Consider the following 22440-nt stretch of genomic DNA (forward strand, 5'->3'; position numbering starts at 1 on the left):
GGCATATACTGGTTAACAGGCGAGAGCATGTGCATTCGAGCCCTTTTATGTGCAGGCACACATCACTCAAGATGCTTGTGGTGGATGGGTGTGGGGTGTGAGTGTGTCTAGCTCTCGAGGAAGTGGCTGGCAATACAAGTGCCTGCTGAGACACTAGAACGTGTCCAGCACAACACTACAGTGGCTGCTGTCGCCTTTTACCCAAAGCAAATTTTACATGGTGAAACCACACAAAAAGAGGCACTTCCAGAAAACAATATTGAACATGGAACATATATTTATATTCTCTTTCTTCCAGAAATGAATAAGCTATCTGATTTGTGAATTGACCGGATCTATGACAGAATTTCGACAGACAGAATTTCGACCTACACAAATATCGGCGTAATTATATCGATAGCAAAAATATCGATGCCCTATGTACAACATGGTAAGTACCAAAATATCGAAAAATTAATATCGATGTAAAAAATATCGTTGTTAAATATATCGATTTTTTTTAAATTTAAAATAACATAAAAAAAACTGTAAATAATACATAATAATTACTTAAACATATTTAAATATATGTAATAATTGTTAAAAAAAATAATAATACATATTTAATAAAAAAAAATATATATATATATAATATATAATTACTTAACAATAATTACTATTCCCACTCCAGTGGGTGCAACAGTAGGGAAAACTGACCCTGAACACTAAAAATACCCCTTTACCCAAAAACCTAAAACTGACCCTGAACCCTAAAAATACCCCTTTACCCATAAACTGAAAACTGACCCTGAACCCTAAAAATACCCCTTTACTAAAGAACTGAAAACTGACCCTGAACCCAAAAAATACCCATTTACCCAAAAACTAACAACTGACCCTGAACCCTAAAAATACCCCTTTACCCAAAAACTGAAAACTGACCCTGAACCCTAAAAATACCCCTTTACCAAAGAACTGAAAACTGACCCTGAACTCAAAAAATACCCCTTTACCCAAAAACTGAAAACTGACCCTGAACCCTAAAAATACCCCTTTACCCATAAACTGAAAACTGACCCTGAACCCTAAAAATACCCCTTTACCAAAGAACTGAAAACTGACCCTGAACCCTAAAAATACCCCTTTACCCAAAAACTGAAAACTGACCCTGAACCCTAAAAATACCCCTTTACCAAAGAACTGAAAACTGACCCTGAACTCAAAAAATACCCCTTTACCCAAAAACTGAAAACTGACCCTGAACCCTAAAAATACCCCTTTACCCATAAACTGAAAACTGACCCTGAACCCTAAAAATACCCCTTTAGCAAAGAACTGAAAACTGACCCTGAACCCTAAAAATACCCCTTTACCAAAGAACTGAAAACTGACCCTGAACCCAAAAAATACCCCTTTACCCAAAAACTGAAAACTGACCCTGAACCCTAAAAATACCCCTTTACCCAAAAACTGAAAAATGACCCTGAACCCTAAAAATACCCCTTTACCCAAAATTAATTAATATTACAAATAAATTACTTCCCACCCTATTCCCCTATAAACCCACAACCCGCTCCAGTAGTAAAACATATAATTTAGTTAAAAATACACATAAATTATCAATTAATTAATCAATTAATCAATTAAAATACATCATTGCCAATTAATATTTAATTGCAAAATAAATTAATCATTGAAAAATAATTATTTAATTACAAATAAATTACTTCCCACCCTATTCCCCTATAAACCCACAACCCGCTGTGGTAGTAAAACATAATTTAGTTAAAAATATACATAAATGATCAATTAATTAATCAATTAATCAATTAAAATAAATAATTGCCAATTAATATTTAATTGCAAAATAAATGAATCATTGAAAAATAATTATTTAATTACAAATAAATTACTTCCCACCCTATTCCCCTATAAACCCACAACCCGCTGTGGTAGTAAAACATATTATTTACTCTTATATATTTTTAAATTATAAAAACATATTAAACACATATTATAACAATTAATTTAAATACTTAACTTATATTTCTAACACATATTAGTAAATCGAAATTACTTACATCGATATATATGCTATCGATATTAGTAATTTCGATATATATGCTATCTATATTAGTAATTTCGATATTACTTACCTTAGGGTCGATATTCTGGCCATCGATATTCTGGACATCGATATTCTGTCCCATCGATATTAGCAACTCGATATTAGTGTAGGTCGAAATTAAAAACTCGATATTTTGACTGTTTACCGAATTGACCGTTGTATTTTTTGTCATTTTTATAGTGTAAATCCTTCGACAAAAAAGTTACCGGTTTAGTACGCTTCTACCAATTATCTTTGAAGATTACTTAAATGTTTTTCCAAATACTTGATCAAGCTTTTTTTTCCACAATGCATTACAGTCCATTTTTCAGGACATTATCTGCTCCTTTTCCATACTGTACCCAAATACCTTGAAGAGCTTAGCAATCAGAAGATTCCAATTATTTTTTTGCACACTTGTGATTAAACAGCATTCTCCAAATATTATTTGCATACAGGATTATTTCACTTTCAAAATTCTCTCTCTTGGATGGTGTTAAAGCTTGAATTTGACACTTTTTTCCCATTTACACATAGACAGACTTTTACATTAATAAGTCATTGATATATAGTGCATCTGTCTACCTAAACATTTTGCACCTACTCTGGTGAGCTTTAAACCCTACATAAAGACTATTCTGCTTTGAGCAATGGTTCTTGTCCAAAGTACTTAAAATGTCTAATTTGCCCACTAATATTCTGCAAAAATGTATAGGGGCAGTAGGTGAGGGGAGTGTACAAACCACATCTTTTCCTAAAGATCTCATCAGTGAGAGTCTGTAAATGCCCTACCCATTTTAACAAAATTAAATCCAGTATTTGTAAAGCGCACAATTACCCGAGAGTGTCAAGGCACTGGGGCCGTCAAGAGGATTAAGCGAGCTATTGCCCAGAGTCACATGGTGCTGGGCTAACCTGCTGCCGGTACCGTGTACCTCATGGTCCAGAATCAGGCACCCTGTCCGTTGCGCCACACCTCTTCCACAACCCAACCGGATATGCACTAAAATGCCCTATTTACTAGTACTTTTCTCAACAAACTCCATGAGGCAAAACGACAAGCTTTCTTGTATTATTGCTTCAATATCATATTCAGCTAAAAGTTCAGTCTCATTTGGTCACTTCCTGTTTATGCTGCTTTCCTTTGTTCTACTGGCAACATTATTTATGGGCCAGCTATACATGGTACAGTTTCTTCAAGCAAGGTCTTGCGGCTGAATTTGACATCTTCAGAAGATTCATTGTATTCTTCCTGGATCCAGTGTGCAGACAATATTAAAACTTTCTAGATTTGACAATATTACTGCTAGTGAGTTCAACTATATTTTCTTAGCATGCTAATATGTTGCAATAATTGACCATGAGGAAGATTACACAATGATTTTAGGTCCCTAACCCTGTAATTCGCAAACTCAGAGCAAAATTATATTTTGAACTGTACTGAGTGCAACTTGTGTTTTGGAAAGCCCGTTCAAAACCTCAAAACTGGTTTAGCATCTCATTCAAAATGGGGATGAGGGATGAACTGTGCATCCCCTTCTAATTGTGAATATCAAAGGGATGTATTCCTGGTTTTAAACAGCACTGAAAAGTTACTGACTCCTCAAATGTGGGTTTAACCCATTTCCCATGAACTGCTTCCCCTTTGGGAATTGTGTTTTATAGAAAGATCAAGAAATAGTGACACGTGTCATTCAGTAAAAATAACTTGGCAAAGGCTGTTTGTAAATGAGCAAGTGGCAAAATGTGGCATCTAAAACCTATGTGGTCTCTGATATTGTAGTAAAGAAGAGGGTTCCACGCCTTAACCGTGAACATTTGCTGGAGGTTTTGCATAGCCACACAACCTCCGCATTGACGTCTTCACCTCTTGGTTCCTGAGTGTGTAGATTACTGGGTTCAGCAGAGGGGTCAACACAGTGTACAAGACAGAAACCACTTTGTCAGCTGGGTAGTTTACTGCAGGTCTCATGTAGATAAAGACACAGGGTCCAAAGAACAAAGTGACCACAAGAAGGTGGGTTGCACAGGTGGAAAAGGCTTTCCTCCGACCATGTTCAGAGTTAATCCTCAGGATGGTGACACCAATGCCCAAGTAAGAGGCCAATAGCACCACAAAGCATGCCAGCGATATGGTGCCGCTGTTGGCAAGTATCATGACCTCCAGAAGGTACTCTCTAGAGCAGGCTAGGGCTAAGAGCGGGTGAACATCACAGAAGAAGTGGTCAATGATTTTAAGGCCACAAAAGGTCACCTTGGCAGTCAGAGTCGCTTGGAGAAAGGAATGCATGAAGCCAGCCACCCAAGTGAAGGCCACCAGCCAACAGCAGCGGCCCGTGTTCATAAGTTGGTTATAGTGGAGGGGATTGCTGATGGCCACATAGCGGTCATATGCCATGAGGGTGAGCAGAAAGCATTCTGTTCCACCAAAAAAGTGCAAGAAGAAGAGTTGTGCAATGCACTGATGGAAGGAGATGTTCTTGTTGTCTGAGAGGAGATTTACAAGCATTTCTGGTACGGTGACTGTAGAGTAGCAGAGGTCCAGAACAGACAGGCAGCTGAGGAAGAAATACATAGGGTAGTGTAGTCGGGGTTCTAGATAAACTGTCACGGTGATCAGCAGGTTACCCAGAAAGATTAGCAGATAAAGCAGAAGGAAGGTGGCAAAAAATACCACCTGTAGCCATGATGTGTTTGCAAGTCCCAAAAGGGTAAATTTAGACTCACTGGATCGGTTTCCACTCTCCATCTCTGCGTTTTGATCAACTCTAAAGAAAACAACAGGGTATGAGTTATATTTGAGTGTGACTGAAGCACAATTTGCTAGTCTGGTTCTAAGGCTCATGCAACAATGTAAAATTGAACTTCAATTCAGGCCTGCAGTAAACACAGCAGCACCTATTGTAGTACTGTGGCCAAACAGAGCAGATATGTAATGTACCATAGTCCTTACCAGTAAGGCCCAACTAAATTAGCACTGAGACCCACACACACAAAGTATGAGCCATCTGGATGAAGGATAAACATCTGAATCTAGTTTGTATGAAGGAGGTGTATCAAGAAGTCCTTAATGATTCCTCGATGATGCAATACACATTAAAAGTTGTTGTGCACTGTATACATAGTGATTGGCCTCCAATTTATTTAAATTGCATGTGATGGAGACCTAACCTGTGGATGTTTGATATACTAATTTTGCTGTAGCTTTACAAGTGGCAAGGATGTTATATTATTCTGCTGCGTTTTGAATTGAGTTGAGATAGGACTTGTAAAGCGCAACTTTGCCTGTAGGCGTCAAGGCGCTGAGTCCCACATGGATATGGATATATATGGATAAATATTTCTAATTTTCAATAGTATTATTATTATTATGGTTGGTGTTATTATTATGATCAGATTTGAAACATTTATGATATGTGAATTCTCACTTAGAGAGATTTGTCTCCCTATACACTTCAGGGCATCAACAGAATTGTGTTAGTGTGTAGCCCGGGTGAGCTTTCTCTTCCTACACTCACAATCTATCCTCATCATCTAAGTACCAATGGCCTTATCTCGCTGTTAATATGGCCTGAATCTGTGATTGGCCTTGCCAGAAAGTCTTAAAATCAATATATTATCTACCCTGTCCTCATGTCTCTGTGGAGTTAGTAGACATGGCTTATTACCAGCAGAGCATTGTTTTAAAAAGTGAACAATTAAATAAATAACACCTTGTCAGAAAAATGGTAGGGGAACTTGGGAAGACATCAATCTTGGTAACAAAATTGACCTCCATGCCAAGATCGCCCTCAATTACTTTCACATTTAGCTGATATCTCACCTTAGAAGTGATGGTGATCCTCCTTCGCAGTCTGACAACCACTACTGTCCACCTATCTACAGTGTCTACCTAAAGTTTGTATTTGAGGGAAGACCTCCTAGAGACCCCCTTTTTATAGATATACTCTCTCCCTTTATCCATCTTTTCCAGTGGCGTAACGAAAGTCGTAGGGGACCCCCTGCAAGGCACCCTGAGGGGCCCGCTCTGGATTTAATCAAGAGCTCTCTGGCCCCCTGCGGCTACCGGGCCCCCAGCACTGCGGGGGATGCGGGGGATGCAGGGGTGGCGGGGGATGCGGTGGCCTGTGTTACGCCCCTGTCTTTTCCATGTCTTTTACTACACTGAGAGTGTCATCTTTCTCTTGCGAAATGAAAGATCTATACCTCTGCTTTGCTAGGGTGATGGTATTGCTAGCCCATTTGGAAAGGCTCTCGTCCTCTGACAAAGAACACTGCTTTCTTTCTCAAGGATTTTGTAAAGACCTGTCTATCAGATCAGAATACTTCTGGATAAAGAAAATGGGCAGCCTACAACCAAATGGACTGAATGACAGGATAGAATTATCCTGCTTTTTATAAAGAGACTGTGTAAAGCCGATTTTATTCGCCTGCATGACAATGACAATGAGAACTCCCCTACCTAAAATGGCCGACACCAAAGTCGATTTAATTTGCATTTTTCCTTATTATTTTCCTTATTATTTGTATTAATATATGGCATTAGAGTCCTATTTACCATGTGATAGCTTAGCAAAATAACAAACAGTAAATGTTGAATGACACGGCACTGTTAAAAATATCGAGTGAATATGTCTCGGTATTATTTATGGTTTAATTCCTGTTCGTTAACACAGATTTCTAAAAAGAGATAATTCTTATAGCTGTGAAAATTTTAACATATGTTTAAATAAAAAATAAGGACTGTAAAACAGTCCGATGTTGCGATCATGTGATCGCTAATTGAGCCAATCAGAGAACAGGTAGCTTTAAATAGCGGTACACAGACTGTTAGGAAGCAGCGGATTCGCCGAGAGCACGCAAGTGAGGGACGTTTTTCATTTCTCAGTAAGTACAGCGTGAGAGAGGTGCAGAATGTTTGTTAGGATAAACTTTGTTTGGTTTAGAACCAGTCTAAAGTTAAAACGGTGGCTACTACGCTTTTCTTTCATGGCGTTTCAAATATGGTTTTTGGTGTTCTGGCATATTCATTAGCGTTAATACAAACAAGGATTTGTGGTGTAAATAGTGATACCGATCGTCAAAGAAGGTCATTTCGTGAATTATAGATGTTTTGTTTGCACTTGAGAACCCAGTGGATCATGTATAAATGTTAATGTATAAATGTACTTAAGTTCAAGGGCTGATAGCAACTTTTTCTTGATTTTTTTATTAGAGACCCCCGAAGAAGGGTCACCATAGACCCGAAATGCATTGGGCAAATGGGAGATGATAATTAAAACTGTCCTGGAAATGAAAGAATTCAAATGAATGATAAAGAAGTAATAAACAGAGATCTTTGAAACAAAGAAAATTGCATGGATCATTATTATTTTGGGATACATGTATACCTGAGGAGAACCAAGTGGTTCATGTGAAAGTGTGCAGAATGTTACCATTTAGACATTGGGATCCCCCAGTGTCTCACTTTTCCTAAGATAAATTCAGCCATTGTACGTCTCTGATTAAATGAGAACTTCTTCCAATTCTTAATTTATGTGCTTGCAGATACTGCATTTTGGGACATATATGCATACCTTTCTAAAGGTTGCAAATATCCTGAATCACAGAATTTAGTCCGTCTGCAACCGTAAAAAATACTTTTTCCCTGTACCAAACCCTATTTTGCGATTCAGTAACCTATTACTTAATGGCAAAATGGGTTATCGATTCTGTACAGGAAATGGGTGTGTTTAGGCCATCTCTTCCTAATACCGAATTGCAGCGTTATGTAAGAATGTTTTGTGACCAAAATGCGGTGACAAAACATTCACATTTTGGGCCACATGTAGAAAACTTTTTCCTGCTTGCAAACGGGCCATTTCACAGATCCGGCCTGTTTGCGATCAAAAAAAGCATTTTCTTATGTACTAAATGCTCTTTGCGATTAAGTAACCTTTTACTGAATCTCAAATAGGGTTTGCGGTTTGGTGTTAGGAAAGGGCGTGTTTATGGCGTCCCTTCCTAATACTGAATTGCAGTGGTATGTTAGAATATTTTGCAACTGATTTGCATTTTACCACCAACTTTAGGTTGGCAGTAACCCTTTGCAAATCGGAAGGGGTCCTCAAGGGATCCCTTCCCCTTTGTGAATGGTAGTACAAACATTCTTTCAGAGCAGGCTTTGGTCCCTTGGACCACTGCCTGCTTTTAATAAATGAAGAGAAAACTTTTCATTTTTCTTTTCTAAATACAACCCATTTTCCTTTCAGGAAAACAGGCTGCATTTAAAAAAAACTTTCACATTTTGGGTCACATGTATCAAACTTTTTTCTGCTTGCAAAAGGGCCAATTCATAGAATCTGCCTGTTTGCGATAAAAAAAGCATTTTCTTATGTACTAAATGCTCTTTGCGATTGAGTAACCTATTACTGAATCTCAAATAGGGTTTGCGATTTAGTGTTAGGAAGGGGCGTGTTTAGAGGGTCACTGAATCGCAGTGGTGTGTTACAATATTTTGCAACTGATTTGGAGTTTACCCCCAACTTTAAGTTGGTGGTAACCCTTTGCAAATAGGAAGGGGTCCTCAAGGAACCCCTTCCCCTTTCTGAATGGCAATACAAACATTCTTACAGAGCAGGCTGAGGTCCTATGGACCGCTGCTTGCTTTTAAAAAATTAAGAGAAAACTTTTAATTTTTCTTTTCTAAATACAACCCATTTTCCTTTCAAGAAAACGAGCTACATTTTAAAAATAAATATTGCTTTATTTAAAAACAATCACAGACATGTTGGTCTGCTGACCCCAGCAGGCTGCCATCCCTGTGATTTTAGCGATTCCCAATGGGTCACAAATTGCGATCTAACGCATTAATATTCATGAGATAGGTCAATTTGTGACTCACTATAAATCGCTACAGTAGGAAAGGCAATTAGCTATTTCCGATTTACAGAAAACGCAATTAGGGCATCGCTATTTCCAAAATTGATTCATGTGGCCCTCAGTTGTTGTTAGACCTAGGATATTTCGGCCGCGGACGTGATCGAAATAGGTCTAATGAGGGGAGTTGGCAAGGAGCAAAATATCTTTACCGCGAAGAATACCCCTGCCGCAGAACCCAGGGAATATTTTTCTCATTTAATCAAAAGTGGTAAGGTTTGGGAGTACCTACACTCACCAACATCCAGGTAAAACTGTGAGTTTTTTATCACTATACACAGTCCCAAGGTCAGGGTACGCCTTAGGGTACGTATACCGCCGGGGATTTTCACTAGTTTTTGGTCCTGATGAAAGCTTGGCTGAATTAGCAAATCCAAAGCAGAAACATGTCGACCTTTTTTTCTATTTAGGACATATTTGACTGGATTGTAGGTCAATAATGTCCGTTCACCCATTTTTTAACAATGCTGGCCTGACTTCCTATTAAAAAAGTTTGTATTGAAGTACAGTCCTCCATTTTTTAATCCACTTATCATAATACACTGTCACCTCACATCTTTTTGATACCAGCTCCGCTGTAGCCCAGGTGTGGCATGCCTCCCGGGTAAAAACCCTATGATGAAGCATGTCATCAACCATGTTGATGAGTGAGGGTTTTATTAAAATATACTGTATGCTTCCTAGTCTAATATTGTCCTCTTATGAGTATAATCGCTAATGCAGCTTTTTTGTGGGTTTTTTTGTCCAGTAACTTACATCTGGGACATATTCATCGTCTGTTACTAGGTTTTGTCACTCCATTGTTGTTTCTTGCGATATTGTTTGGGGAGAGGAGTGTCATCTATCCCTACCCCTCTTGTTTTTAGTTTGTTAGACCTTGGATATTGCCTGTCTATCCTTTATTGACCATAAACAGTAGGAGTTCAATCAATCTGAAAGGATTCGGGTAAAGTTCCTTGTTAGGAGATGAACATTGCTGGCAACATCTCTTGATGAACTACAGGTGTTTCATTATGGCTGAGATACCCGCCACCCCCTCTCAACACAATCCCAAAAGGAGGGAAACCGGAAACAGTTCTTGAAGTTTTTGGAAGAGGGAGGGAGTGACCCTCCCGGCCGTATTTATTAAAACAAAATTAAAACATTAAATCAACAGTTTCATATTAATGTACAATTTCATTACCACATTGCGATGTTTGGCTAACCTTAACAGATTCTCTAATACAGAGGTTCTCCTAGCCGAACTAACATCCTACAAAACATTTACTTGACATTTTGAAATTGTACATCCTAACGTTTAAGGGCCAACGGCAAGGTCGTAACCGGTGTCAAGATCCCTAAACCAGAAATACCCCCCCCACTTGTGAGGGGCGACAGCACAGAGGCGTACCTCAAGTGCAACTACCAATTTCCCTTGACTTGACGGGGGCCCCAATAAAACTCGACGCCACTTAAAGGTCGTTCGAGGACTCGTGTGAGGTATCTAGAAGGTAGCGTAGACCCCCCCCCAAACCCCACATCACTTATCACATCTGCCGTCGCAGACGTCCTGGCCCCGGGAAATTCCCCAGGAGGGGGCTGTAACCCCTCCTACCCAGGAAGGGGCCTTGACCGCCTTTCCTTTTCTTTCGGCGACCCATCCTTAGAAGGGACCGCCTCCCCGTTGAGGGGCCAATGGCCACCTCCCCCGAGCGCTCCCATCCGTGTTGGGTGACGCCCACTCATAGGGATCTTCCAATTAGTGCTCACCGATCATGACCTTACCGCCCGACCAAAATAAATACGACAATGCTAACTAACTTACTAAACTAAAAAGATATTGATCCCTACAACTGTATTAAAAGCATGCTTACCCATGAACACTAAAAGCCGAATTTCTTTATTCCAAAACATAATCGAAATGGACCAATCTTTATTACACACTCAAAATCATCACGGTAATACCACAACCTGAAAACGAAATTAGAGTTAACCATCAACTTTTATTCAAAAACAACTGGCTGTCCTCAGGGGCTGGTGGGTGGGTCAAAATTGGCTCTTCGTTCCGTCTCGAGCTCACGTGCAGCGAGGAGGTGCAGCTTCAGAGCACAGGAACAAGAGGATGCCTTCTGGTCTGGCGCTCCTTTTATCCGTCTTCAGGGCGGGCGTAAACCCGCCCCTGCCTGCCCCAAGGGCGTGGCCAGCCGCGTCAGTGTCTAGGCCAGCCCACTCTAGGGCGGGAAAAAGCGCGCCCCGGCTACGCCGCTTCGGGCATACCAGCCGAGACTCGCCTCCCGCCCAAGATGGCTTCCCGGGGGGATCGAGGTACTCCGCCATACGTTCGGGGGGACCGAGTGGTCGCCCCTTTCCATATGGCTGAGATACCCGCCACCCCCTCTCAACACAATCCCAAAAGGAGGGAAACCGGAAACAGTTCTTGAAGTTTTTGGAAGAGGGAGGGAGTGACCTTCCCGGCCGTATTTATTAAAACAAAATTAAAACATTAAATCAACAGTTTCATATTAATGTACAATTTCATTACCACATTGCGATGTTTGGCTAACCTTAACAGATTCTCTAATACAGAGGTTCTCCTAGCCGAACTAACATCCTACAAAACATTTACTTGACATTTTGAAATTGTACATCCTAACGTTTAAGGGCCAACGGCAAGGTCGTAACCGGTGTCAAGATCCCTAAACCAGAAATACCCCCCCCCCCCACTTGTGAGGGGCGACAGCACAGAGGCGTACCTCAAGTGCAACTACCAATTTCCCTTGACTTGACGGGGGCCCCAATAAAACTCGACGCCACTTAAAGGTCGTTCGAGGACTCGTGTGAGGTATCTAGAAGGTAGCGTAGACCCCCCCCCAAACCCCACATCACTTATCACATCTGCCGTCGCAGACGTCCTGGCCCCGGGAAATTCCCCAGGAGGGGGCTGTAACCCCTCCTACCCAGGAAGGGGCCTTGACCGCCTTTCCTTTTCTTTCGGCGACCCATCCTTAGAAGGGACCGCCTCCCCGTTGAGGGGCCAATGGCCACCTCCCCCGAGCGCTCCCATCCGTGTTGGGTGACGCCCACTCATAGGGATCTTCCAATTAGTGCTCACCGATCATGACCTTACCGCCACAGGCCGGATAGTTGACCGGCTATCCGGACCCCCCACAAAACTCCTACCTAAAGGTCATTTTATAACGTTTTTAGCCATGCTACGAAGTCTCCTATAAGTAACTCATTCCCCACCCGAGACAAATGCACACCATCCCCCAAATACATACTGTCATCATTAATACACCCATGCGGAATAGAATGCAATGTCCTGGAACGGAACAACCTACTCACTTTGTTATTAAGCTTTCTAACAGAATGATTCAAAGCCGGAACAGAAATAGCCCCCCGCCACACTTTTCGTGGGATCATATGGGACCACGCAATTGTGCACCCCGGAACTCTCCTCGCCAACCAACTTACAGGGGAAAGCATTGCCTCCAGGAGAAGTCGTCTACCGGTGGTGACCAAATCATTGCCCCCTAGATGTACTATGACTATAGACGACGGTGACCTCGTCCGCCCTAACAAACCCTCGAAGAATGCTTGAAACTGGTCAATACAGAGACCGCCTCTTCCGTAGAAGGACACACTGTACCCGTATTCCCCAGCTACGTGAATCATGTCACCTGCTTTGAATACGTCCGCGGCACGCCTCACGCCTCACGTATGAGTGGCCCACGACCCACACCTCCTTTTTCACAGCCGGTGATGTCTGACCGCTGGCCCGGTGTTGGGTCGACTGCATAGTCCGCCCCGCCTCGTAGGCTTGCGCAACTGAAAACCAAACAAAAACAAGAAGCGTGAGTACATCATTACAGCTTCACAACATGTGCAACCGCACATACCTTTTATAACAATTGGAGGACCAACGCCCCACTCGTTTCACTTGTTCAACATTAAGACCCCTGGCTGTAGCTTCTGTAGCAGCCCCTATCTGAAAGGAATGGGTCCCAAACTCGCCCGGGTTCAAGCCCGCAGCGGCAATTGACATCGCAAGCACCCGCTGAAACTGAAATTTTGTCAGTGGGGTGGCGTCCGCGTGTCTCAACAAGGTCCCCCCCCATGATGCCACCCTTCGTGCTAGGTAGTCTTCTAAACACTTTACCGGACACATGGAGGACCCGAGAATCCTGCGTATGATTATGCAGTCACCCATCCCACCTTGATCGGTCTTGGACCTGACAAAGGAGACAGTCATTGTCTCACCTCTGATCTGAACGTGTTCCTGGCACAAACCCCCTGTCACATCCTGTTTGTTCCTTGCCACCAGTTCGCTTACCCGCATCGCCCCATGAAATGCCAGCGTAAAAGCGGCTCGGAACAACACTGTCTCAAACTGAGATGAACATGTGGCAGGGAGTGTGGCCAACAACTGGGCCAACCTATCCAAACCTATCGGGCGCCTCTCATCTACTCTGCGACCCTCAAGGCGTTGCCACCCACGCAGCGCTTTCTGTACAACGAAAGACGCTGTCGGGTCCTGGATACCATGAGCCCTGGCAACAAAGGAAATGGCAGCACGATGCCTCTGGGCCGTAGCCACCGATTTCCCAGCCCTACGTAAAGACATCAGAAAATTCACTACCCATTCCTCGTGGCCCCAAAGCCCCTCTCTATCAGTCCCCAAAAAGGCTAAATAGGACCGGAACGCCCCTTCATATGCCTTCCTCGTCCTTGGTGCTAAACTCTCTCCCACGAGGTGACGAAGTTCGGGGCACCGAGAGACCAGAGAGCTTCGGGAAAGGGTGCCGGCTCCGGGTCCGCTGTGGGAAGGAAACCCGAGAAAGCCTGCATATGAAAACGAGACAGTGCATCAGCCGCCTGATTCATTACCCCCGGGACATGTTTTGCTCTGAATAGCACATTCAGTTGCATACACAGTAAAACAATTTCTTTGAGCAGTCTCAAAATCAGTTTACATCGTGCTGCCTGGCTATTGATACACTCGACCACGGTCATATTGTCAGACCAAAATACCACAGAGTGATCTTTGAACCCTTCGGGCCAGGTTCTCAGGGCCACCAAAATGGGGAAAAGTTCCAGGAAAGCAATATTACTTGTCAGTCCATTGTCATGCCACCATGCCGGCCACCTTTGTGCCGACCATTTTGTGCCGAAGATGGCACCAAAACCTATGCTACCTGCCGAATCTGTCCATAGCCCCAGCTCTTCAGAGGACACGGCCGGTTTGTTCCAGACGACTCGACCATTAAAATCCGCCAGAAATGCTAACCAAATGCGCATGTCCTGGCGGACCTCAGCCGATAGTCTCGTGCGATGATGACCCTCCTTTAGGCCGACCATAGCTTGGGCAATTGAACGGGAAAAGGGGCGGGCCATTGGTATAACCCTCAGGGCAAAATTCAACTGTCCCACTAACTGCTGTAATTGATGCAGCATAACTTTAGATCCACTTATACACATTTGCAGGGCTGCCCTGAACTTCAACACTTTGTCAGCTGGTAAACGAAAACAACCCTCACTGGAGTCTAACTCGATCCCCAGAAACTCGAGGCAAGTCGCAGGACCCACCGTCTTACCTGGCGCCAATGGCACACCAAACTGCTTCATTAACACACAAAATTCGGCCAAGGCCAGGCCACATTCGAAATCCCCGGCTGCCCCAAGGAACAAAAAATCATCGAGGTAATGCATTACATGTTGGAAACCCGTCTTCTTTGTGAAGACCCATTGTAGAAAACTACTGAATTTCTCGAAATAGGCACAAGATATAGAGCACCCCATCGGCATACACCTATCCATGTAATAATGACCCTGAAACATGAAACCCAGGAGACGCTGGTCGTCTGGGTGTACCGGGAGCAACCGGAACGCTGACTCGATATCTGACTTCGCCATCAGCGCCCCGGGCCCCAGGCGATTCAAAATGGCTACGGCCTCATCGAAGGATGCATACCGCACCGAACACACTTCCGGGTCTATTGCTTCGTTACAGAAAGACCACGTGGAGCTGATAAGTTATGAATCAGTCGGAACTCACCCGGGTCCTTCTTGGGGACCACCCCTAACGGAGAACAAACAAAATTCTGCACCGGGGGTACACTAAACGGGCCGGCGACCCGACCTCGAGTAACCTCTTTCCGGATCTTATCCTGTACCACGGTCGTATGCTGCAGGACCGAAAGTTGATTTTTACACTTCTCCACACCCTGAAAGTCCCCTACTGGGATGCGGAAACCATACGAAAACCCGTTCCGCAGCACCCCAGCAGAAGTACGATCCGGGTATTCACTGAGCCAGGGAATCATCGCCAAGGTATCAATCGGGGTAGGTAAAGGCGCCCCTCGGACTATGTTAGACCTGTTTGGCGCCTCCTCTACCCCCGTTATCACCCATTTTGGCTCTGCACGTGGACTCAGGATGGGACGACCCGCACCCACTACATTCGTGTTTAAATTTACACGATCCCTGGGGCCTAGTACATTTACCTCTGTTGAAATTCCAGCAGAACACCCTTTTCCCTGCATTGCCGGCAGGTCTCGAGTAATCGTCGGTACCCGTACCTGATCGAAAGGGCGTCCCCGCATATTGGCGGGAGGATTCGCCAACGTTACTCCCTACCAATGGCATTTTCAACATACCTGTCTCCTTCATTTTATCCCATGTCAAAGAATCATAACAATCCCAGGTTAAGCTTTTATTATGCTCTTTAGCCTTTCGAAAAAGATTATCGTAGCAGAACCAATGGTTACCCTGGTGTGATGTCGAGTACCCCATGATTCGCGACTGATAGGTCGGCAACTCGGAAAGCAACTCAGGCCTTCGTTCCCCCAAGATCGACGTAAAAATCCCCCATGCTTTGCCCCAATTGCCAATATTTTCATTCACTTTAAAGGCGGCCATTTTTGCTCGCCAAACACTCGGATGCATGAGGTCTTTCTGGCCTTTAACATGCTCCACCTCATAATGATCAACAAGCAACGAGAAGATGTTCACATATTCCCCCGCCCAAATCTTCTCTTTAATAGCCAAAGGCACATGTTGACCCAACCTTTCTCTACGAGAGGGTGCTGACTCGTCCCTCGCAATCGGCAATGGCCGCTTACCTGCACCGGACGCTGCCTCTGCGGTCGTAATCGTCCCTTGTGGTTTGTCCACTACTGCAGCCGGCGCGGACACCTTGGCTGCATCCCGTTTCTCACGCAGTTGCTTCATCAGCGCCTGCGCGTCGACAGCCGTGGCGCCCTCACTACCTTCGCCCAACCACGCTGCAAGTTGTGCTGCCAGCTCGGGCGGCATATCTTCATTGGACACCGGGGTGACCACCACGGGAATCGGATTCCCCTCCACGGGTACTGGGGTTGGCGCTTCGAGCGGGGTACAGGGAACCGGGACGTCTCCCCCAGCCGGTCCCCTCCTTGGCCTCTTGGCTCTTCCTCCTGGAGCTGCTCCGGCCGAAGGACGTTCCGGCCCCCCCTTCCCCCTCTCTCTCCGCCACCCGCTTCTTCAGCTCGGTCATCTCCTTCATGAGGACCCGAAGCATCTGTTCAGTCGTCATTCTCTTCCCGCCTTTCTTGGGCATTTCTCCGACAGAGTATCTGTAAGACAAAAGAAAGATTACAACGCTCAAAATTGGCTCTTCGTTCCGTCTCGAGCTCACGTGCAGCGAGGAGGTGCAGCTTCAGAGCACAGGAACAAGAGGATGCCTTCTGGTCTGGCGCTCCTTTTATCCGTCTTCAGGGCGGGCGTAAACCCGCCCCTGCCTGCCCCAAGGGCTTCACTCAACTGGTCGACAGACTACGTCGACGGAACCCCACCTTGGGGATACAGGCATCCGGAAACAAGGTAATGCAGCAGTCGGCGCTTGCTGAAAACGGACGGGAACTGCGTGAAAGTCTCATGTAAATAGCAGGGAAATTGAATAAAATCGAAACCAGTGTCAAGATGTCCTCCCACTTACAAAGAGGCATATAGGCACCGACTGGATCCGTGTATCCCTATGCTCCCGGAACTCTCTGAAAGAGAAATTACCCATATCTGAATATCAGTGACACTCAAGAGGTCGAACACCGGCTTGAATTCTGAAAGGCCCTTTTGCGGTCAACTGCTGTCTTGAACTGCCGCCCGGCAACCAGGTTGAACACCACAATATTCAAATAGGAACCTAACTGTAAATATTCAGTAAACATTCAGTCCCCACGAAATTATCACAGCGTAGACGCCGATGTACCCGACGGGGTCCTTTGAAGCTTGCCTCCCTTAAACAGCAGAACTGAATAAAGAACCAGAGTGTTATACCCCTGTGCCCGCCCCAGTATACTGCCCCTTGCCCTGACGAAGGTGCGGCCTCACTGGCCGGTCACCGAAACGCGCGTCGGCGTATGTCCCCTGGAATACAGCTATTGCCCGCATAACACCAGGACCCGTAGCTAAAAACCAACTACCCGGATGAACATCCCGACTTGACCACCTATGTGCTATAATTGCAAGGGAAAGTAGAATGAATGAGAGAGTGATTGGTGTATGTAACTAGGAGAGAGAGTGCAAGTAGGGTTGAAATGAATGAGTATGTGCTTGTGAATTGAGGCTGTTACTGGGTAGGATGAATTGCTGTGACAGTTTTGCCTTCAAATCTATTTGTTTTTATATACACCTGTGATATATCCTAACTTTATTTATTTATCTCCACAAAAAGAGTATTTTTTGTATCAAAAAATAAAAATAAAAATAAAGAATATATTTTCATAAAAAGAAGCTGTTTAGTCCCCTTGATTCGACCATGTGATTTTGCTATGTGCCGTCAACCCCTTGGTTAATCACCCCTCCATATGTATCAGTTAGGACCCCATAGCTAGGGCCTATATATCCTGAGGCAGGGTTCTCTCCCTTTTTCTATAATTGCCCCAAGGGCGTGGCCAGCCGCGTCAGTGTCTAGGCCAGCCCACTCTAGGGCGGGAAAAAGCGCGCCCCGGCTACGCCGCTTCGGGCATACCAGCCGAGACTCGCCTCCCGCCCAAGATGGCTTCCCGGGGGGATCGAGGTACTCCGCCATACGTTCGGGGGGACCGAGTGGTCGCCCCTTTCCAGAAGTCCTGTTGTTGACCGAAACTTAAGCACTGAGGCTCAGGAGGGTATGATGTCATTGAAAAGTTCTGCAACGCTGTGTTATTCTCTCTATTCTACGCCGGGCCTTCATCTTTTCACCCCACACTTTAAGAGTACTTACAAAATAACTTCCAAAGGTCATCCAAGAGGTCAACTTTGCAGGCTAAGAAAGATGTTCGGTTAATTAAAACCTTTACAATTTCGTAATAAAACCATGTGTTAAAAACCATATGCATGATAAAAGGCATTTCAAATCATGTTACAGGTGGAGGGGCAGTACACCAATTACAAGGATTAAACGTTTGAACAATAATAGAATTAAAAGTTGACAATACAAGTGTTTTTGTATCAGCTGAGAAGGGTGGCCTTCAAGGTGCTTAGGCAAGGCCAATAATTGTAACAAGACACTTTGCAGGCATTCATGGGTCTTTTACAAATTTTTTTCTTAGTAGGCTCTTCTAATTCAAACTTCCAAATACTTTGGGACAAGATCCCTGCCTTCATCAGCTTCAGGATATATGTTATATGGGCCAATGTTGATTTTAGGCAGCAGAAATAAAACCTTGTCAGAAAATCACAAAGTCTCAAATTCCGGTTTATTAACACTAGTCATTTTTGGTGCCAACAAATGTCACTCTCTATTGTATTGAAAGACCTTGATGTTAGACGACCCTAAAATGTTGACCCATGATTTGGCTCAGTTAAATTGTGTTGTGCTGTAGACCAGTGGCGCTCGACTCTCTCAAGATTGACAGGCATGTTTTCATCAGGACTTCCACAAGGCTGCTAGTGAACAGACCTACTGCAGCACCAACACTGCTGCAAGGTAGGCCAAAATGCTGCCACCAATTAGATCGGTAGACAAGCAAATCAAACTAATAATTTTTGTGATTATTCCTAACCCTTACAAGGACTCTTGTTGCAAATGGGGTAAAATTCAAGGGATACATATGTGCCGTAGGTGCCTGCAAATCAGCGGCTGCTACCGGATTCAGGTGGTGGGGCAAGGGGACCATGAAGATAAAATAAAAAATAAAAACACTTACCTCAAATGACCGGCTGCTGCCTCTCCTCCATTCTCCGTCCTCTTCATCCACCTGCAGTCCCGGCCGGCACCAGGAAGCACCCACCCAGGCTCCCCTAAGCCAATCACAACACTGCAGTGCAGTGTGGTGATGGGTCTGAGCGCCGTGGATCGGCGCTCAAACAGGGGCCTGCAAGCTTTGTATGCTTCTCACCAGGCTGTGTAATGAATGAAGCCTGGTGAGGAAACGCAAAGTGCGCAGGACTGTTTGGCCGGCTGCTGAGGGCCGGTCATGCCCACTTAACAAGTGCAAAGAACTCCTGTCCCTGTGACTTCAGCCCCGCCCAGAGAGCCACTTACTGCAAAGGAAAACTTAAATGATCAAAATTATAGTTATTATCATAGTTTTGCTTTAGTTCAGTGGGGCGACGCTCCTCCGTCATAGCGGAGGAGCCGCCACTGCTGCAAATACTCAAACTGTTAAAGGATAGAATTATTATTTCTGAAATGAGGTTCTATGAAATATTTCTGATGTCACATCTCAGTGCAGAGGAGACAGCTTCGTTGTTTGGTGTAACAATTGTACTAAGTTCAGGCCAGGGTGCCTTACACTAAAAGGCATACAGGGTATTTTTGTGGGATTGGTATATTAATGGGATTTCTTTCATGAAGTAATTTCTGGATTTGGCAGATAAAATCAATGCATTCCCTCCTCCAAGACCCTCATTATACGTCAGGAGAAGTATATCCCTGAATGAGATGCTGCTCTCCCTGGTCACCACTGGGACAGCGTTTCTGAACTCACTTTTTTCAGCTACAGGCAGACCGGACCGATTTTATTGGCCAAAGTGGCCAGTAATTCCAGCCAGTCGAATCTCATGAGGTATTGACTGCAATTTCAGCTAATCCCCTGTCCCAGCCCCCGAGCAATTTTCTGCAGCAAGAAGAGCATGGAATGCTCCTGTCAAGTCATATTTTTTCCGTCCCCCCCTAGCCTGTCCTACATTTCCACCCCCTCCTTCCTACCCCACCCAACACATGCCCACACTCCGACGTAACACCTGCTGTGAGCGTTAATCCCCCAGAACATAGACTATTGTTCTGAATTTCACTCTGTAGAAAAAGGTCTGAACAATTATTCCCCAAGCTGGGGGACATTAACTCGTAATTGTATGGTACTGGTTGGTCGGTACTGCACAATAACATTAATTTTGTTTACACAGTTTTTGCACACTGCCAGTACCACATACATTTTAAAGATGGCCCAAGTGACATTAGGAGGTTTGCTTCCCAAGTGAAACAAGAATGTCTCCAGGGGTCCATTGCAGGCCCCAAATGTGTTGGGTGGGTGTGTGGATGCACATGTCCCTGTAACAGGTGGCAGGCACTGTGCAGTGCCTGCCACGCAGTGCAGTGATATGCATGACATGCTCCTTTTCACATCGCGGTGGTGCTGCTGGCTGCAGCAACCGCAGTAATGTTAATGCCTGCGATCATACCGCCATGGTCGGATTTTAACTATGGAGCTTGCTAATTGGACAGGCGGTTATGCCGCGGTCCTTGCGGGTGGTCTTTTCCCGCTACCATGGCGGTCGGGCTGATCTTCCGACAGCCACCCTAATAGACCCCTAAGTCTGTTCATATCAGAGAAAGATTAACCTAGGCCTCACTCAAGTGCATTTTGAAGCTAGTGTTGATGAAATGTCCTTTAGAAACATCAGCTGCGGCCTGGCCATCATTTAACCCCTTCCGTGCTGATGACGAGCTCAGCTCGTCATGAGGCTTACCTGCCATGCGCTCATGACGAGCTGAGCTCGTCATATAACGCGGTATTTACAAAACCGCCACGCACAGCGGGAAAAGCCGCAGCAGCGATGTGGTTAACATGTCACAGGTTGAAGGACTGCCACTCATCTGCTGAGACAGGAGATAGTATGCTCATCTTTCGGATTTTGTATTAGTAAATACGATTGGCAATAAAGGTATATTGCACCTATCTTGGCACAATACCGTCTGCTTAACCAAGGGTCACTATTTATTCTTGGAGTCGTACAGATTATGTGCAGAATAGGATGCTAGAGAGCACATCGGTTTTGGTTGTCTTTTTATGACCCCAGCCCAGTTGAGGTCAAAACATAGGCTAAAGAGAAAAGAAAAATAAAGAGGTACAACTGGATCGTAATTTCCTTTTCATAAAAAGATGAAACATTTTATTCACTTTTTTAGAAGGACCCCACATATTGCACCTTTCCAATATGTAAATTAGGCTGTCTGACAAAAACAGCCAATTAATCTAAACCGTCACAAAATAATTGATCATGTAGGTTTTTTCCAAAATATATTTATTATGAACTGGGGTCAGTAGCTTCTCAACAAACAGTCATTGATAATGATCTAGTTGAACCTCATTGCCTTCTCAACATCTCACTCCGCTCATTCCTTACTTTTATGAGTATTGTGAGAGCATTACTGCCACTTGCTCACCCATTCAAAAGCCTTCTCTACTTTCTATAATGTCTCCCATAAAATACTACTCTCCTAACCTTGCTTCAGTTTCTTTTTCGTCCCTTTCTTTCCAGGGCTTTTCGGGAAGGCTGCTGGGAGATATTTCACAGATGGGGAGTCAATCACTTGGGTGTGTTTGCGAGTATCAACAACACTCAATTCCCTCATCTCCTTTCAAGGTTTCACGGACTTCAAACACTAGGAGTAGATGCTCTTTGTAGTTCCTGGCCATGGGCCCTCCTTTATGCAATTCCCCCATCCCTTTGATCCCCAGGGCTTTAGCAAAGATACAAAGGGAGCAAGTGGAAATGGTTTTATCCGTTCCATATAAGACCAGGAAGTTGTGGTTTCGGTCACTCTGTCAGTTGGCAGCGGGAGAAGCCTGGATATTTCCGCTGTCACCTCTTCCCTTGAATGAGCAAGTGTAAGTGATACTAGTGCAAGGGTGAACAGCATTTTGGGACGCTGAAGACACAGGGATATATTTGCTTTTTAATGTTTTTTGGACAGATGTAATACCATGCCATTATCCTGTAGGATTGTGATAATGGTGCATGGATGAACTGCATTTTGGGACGATGAAGACACAGGGATATATTTGCTTTTTAATGTTTTTTGGACAGATGCAATGCCATGCCATTATCCTGTAGGATTGTGATATACTCTTTTGCTGCAGATTTTTTCCAGAATTTTTATTGATTTTCACATCCTCACCGCTGTGCTAAAGATGTTGTAGGGGGCCTCTGGATAGGCTTGAATCCATGCCAGAGCTGGAGGATTTCTTTGTCTGCATGTGCATGTTGGCAGC

General features: G+C 44.3%; 1 protein-coding gene across 1 annotated transcript; it reads right to left on the minus strand.

Annotated features, from left to right (window-relative positions):
- Positions 1 to 3890: 3890 nt before the first annotated feature.
- On the minus strand, positions 3891 to 4835 carry LOC147712302 (olfactory receptor 4E2-like). Its single transcript, XM_086920308.1, has one exon. It carries the CDS (start codon positions 4833 to 4835, stop codon positions 3891 to 3893), a length of 945 nt encoding a protein of 314 aa, XP_086776434.1.
- Positions 4836 to 22440: the final 17605 nt, after the last annotated feature.

The sequence above is a fragment of the Lissotriton vulgaris genome, chromosome 5 (genome assembly GCF_964263255.1).
Source record: "Lissotriton vulgaris chromosome 5, aLisVul1.2, whole genome shotgun sequence".
Classification (NCBI taxonomy): domain Eukaryota; kingdom Metazoa; phylum Chordata; class Amphibia; order Caudata; family Salamandridae; genus Lissotriton; species Lissotriton vulgaris.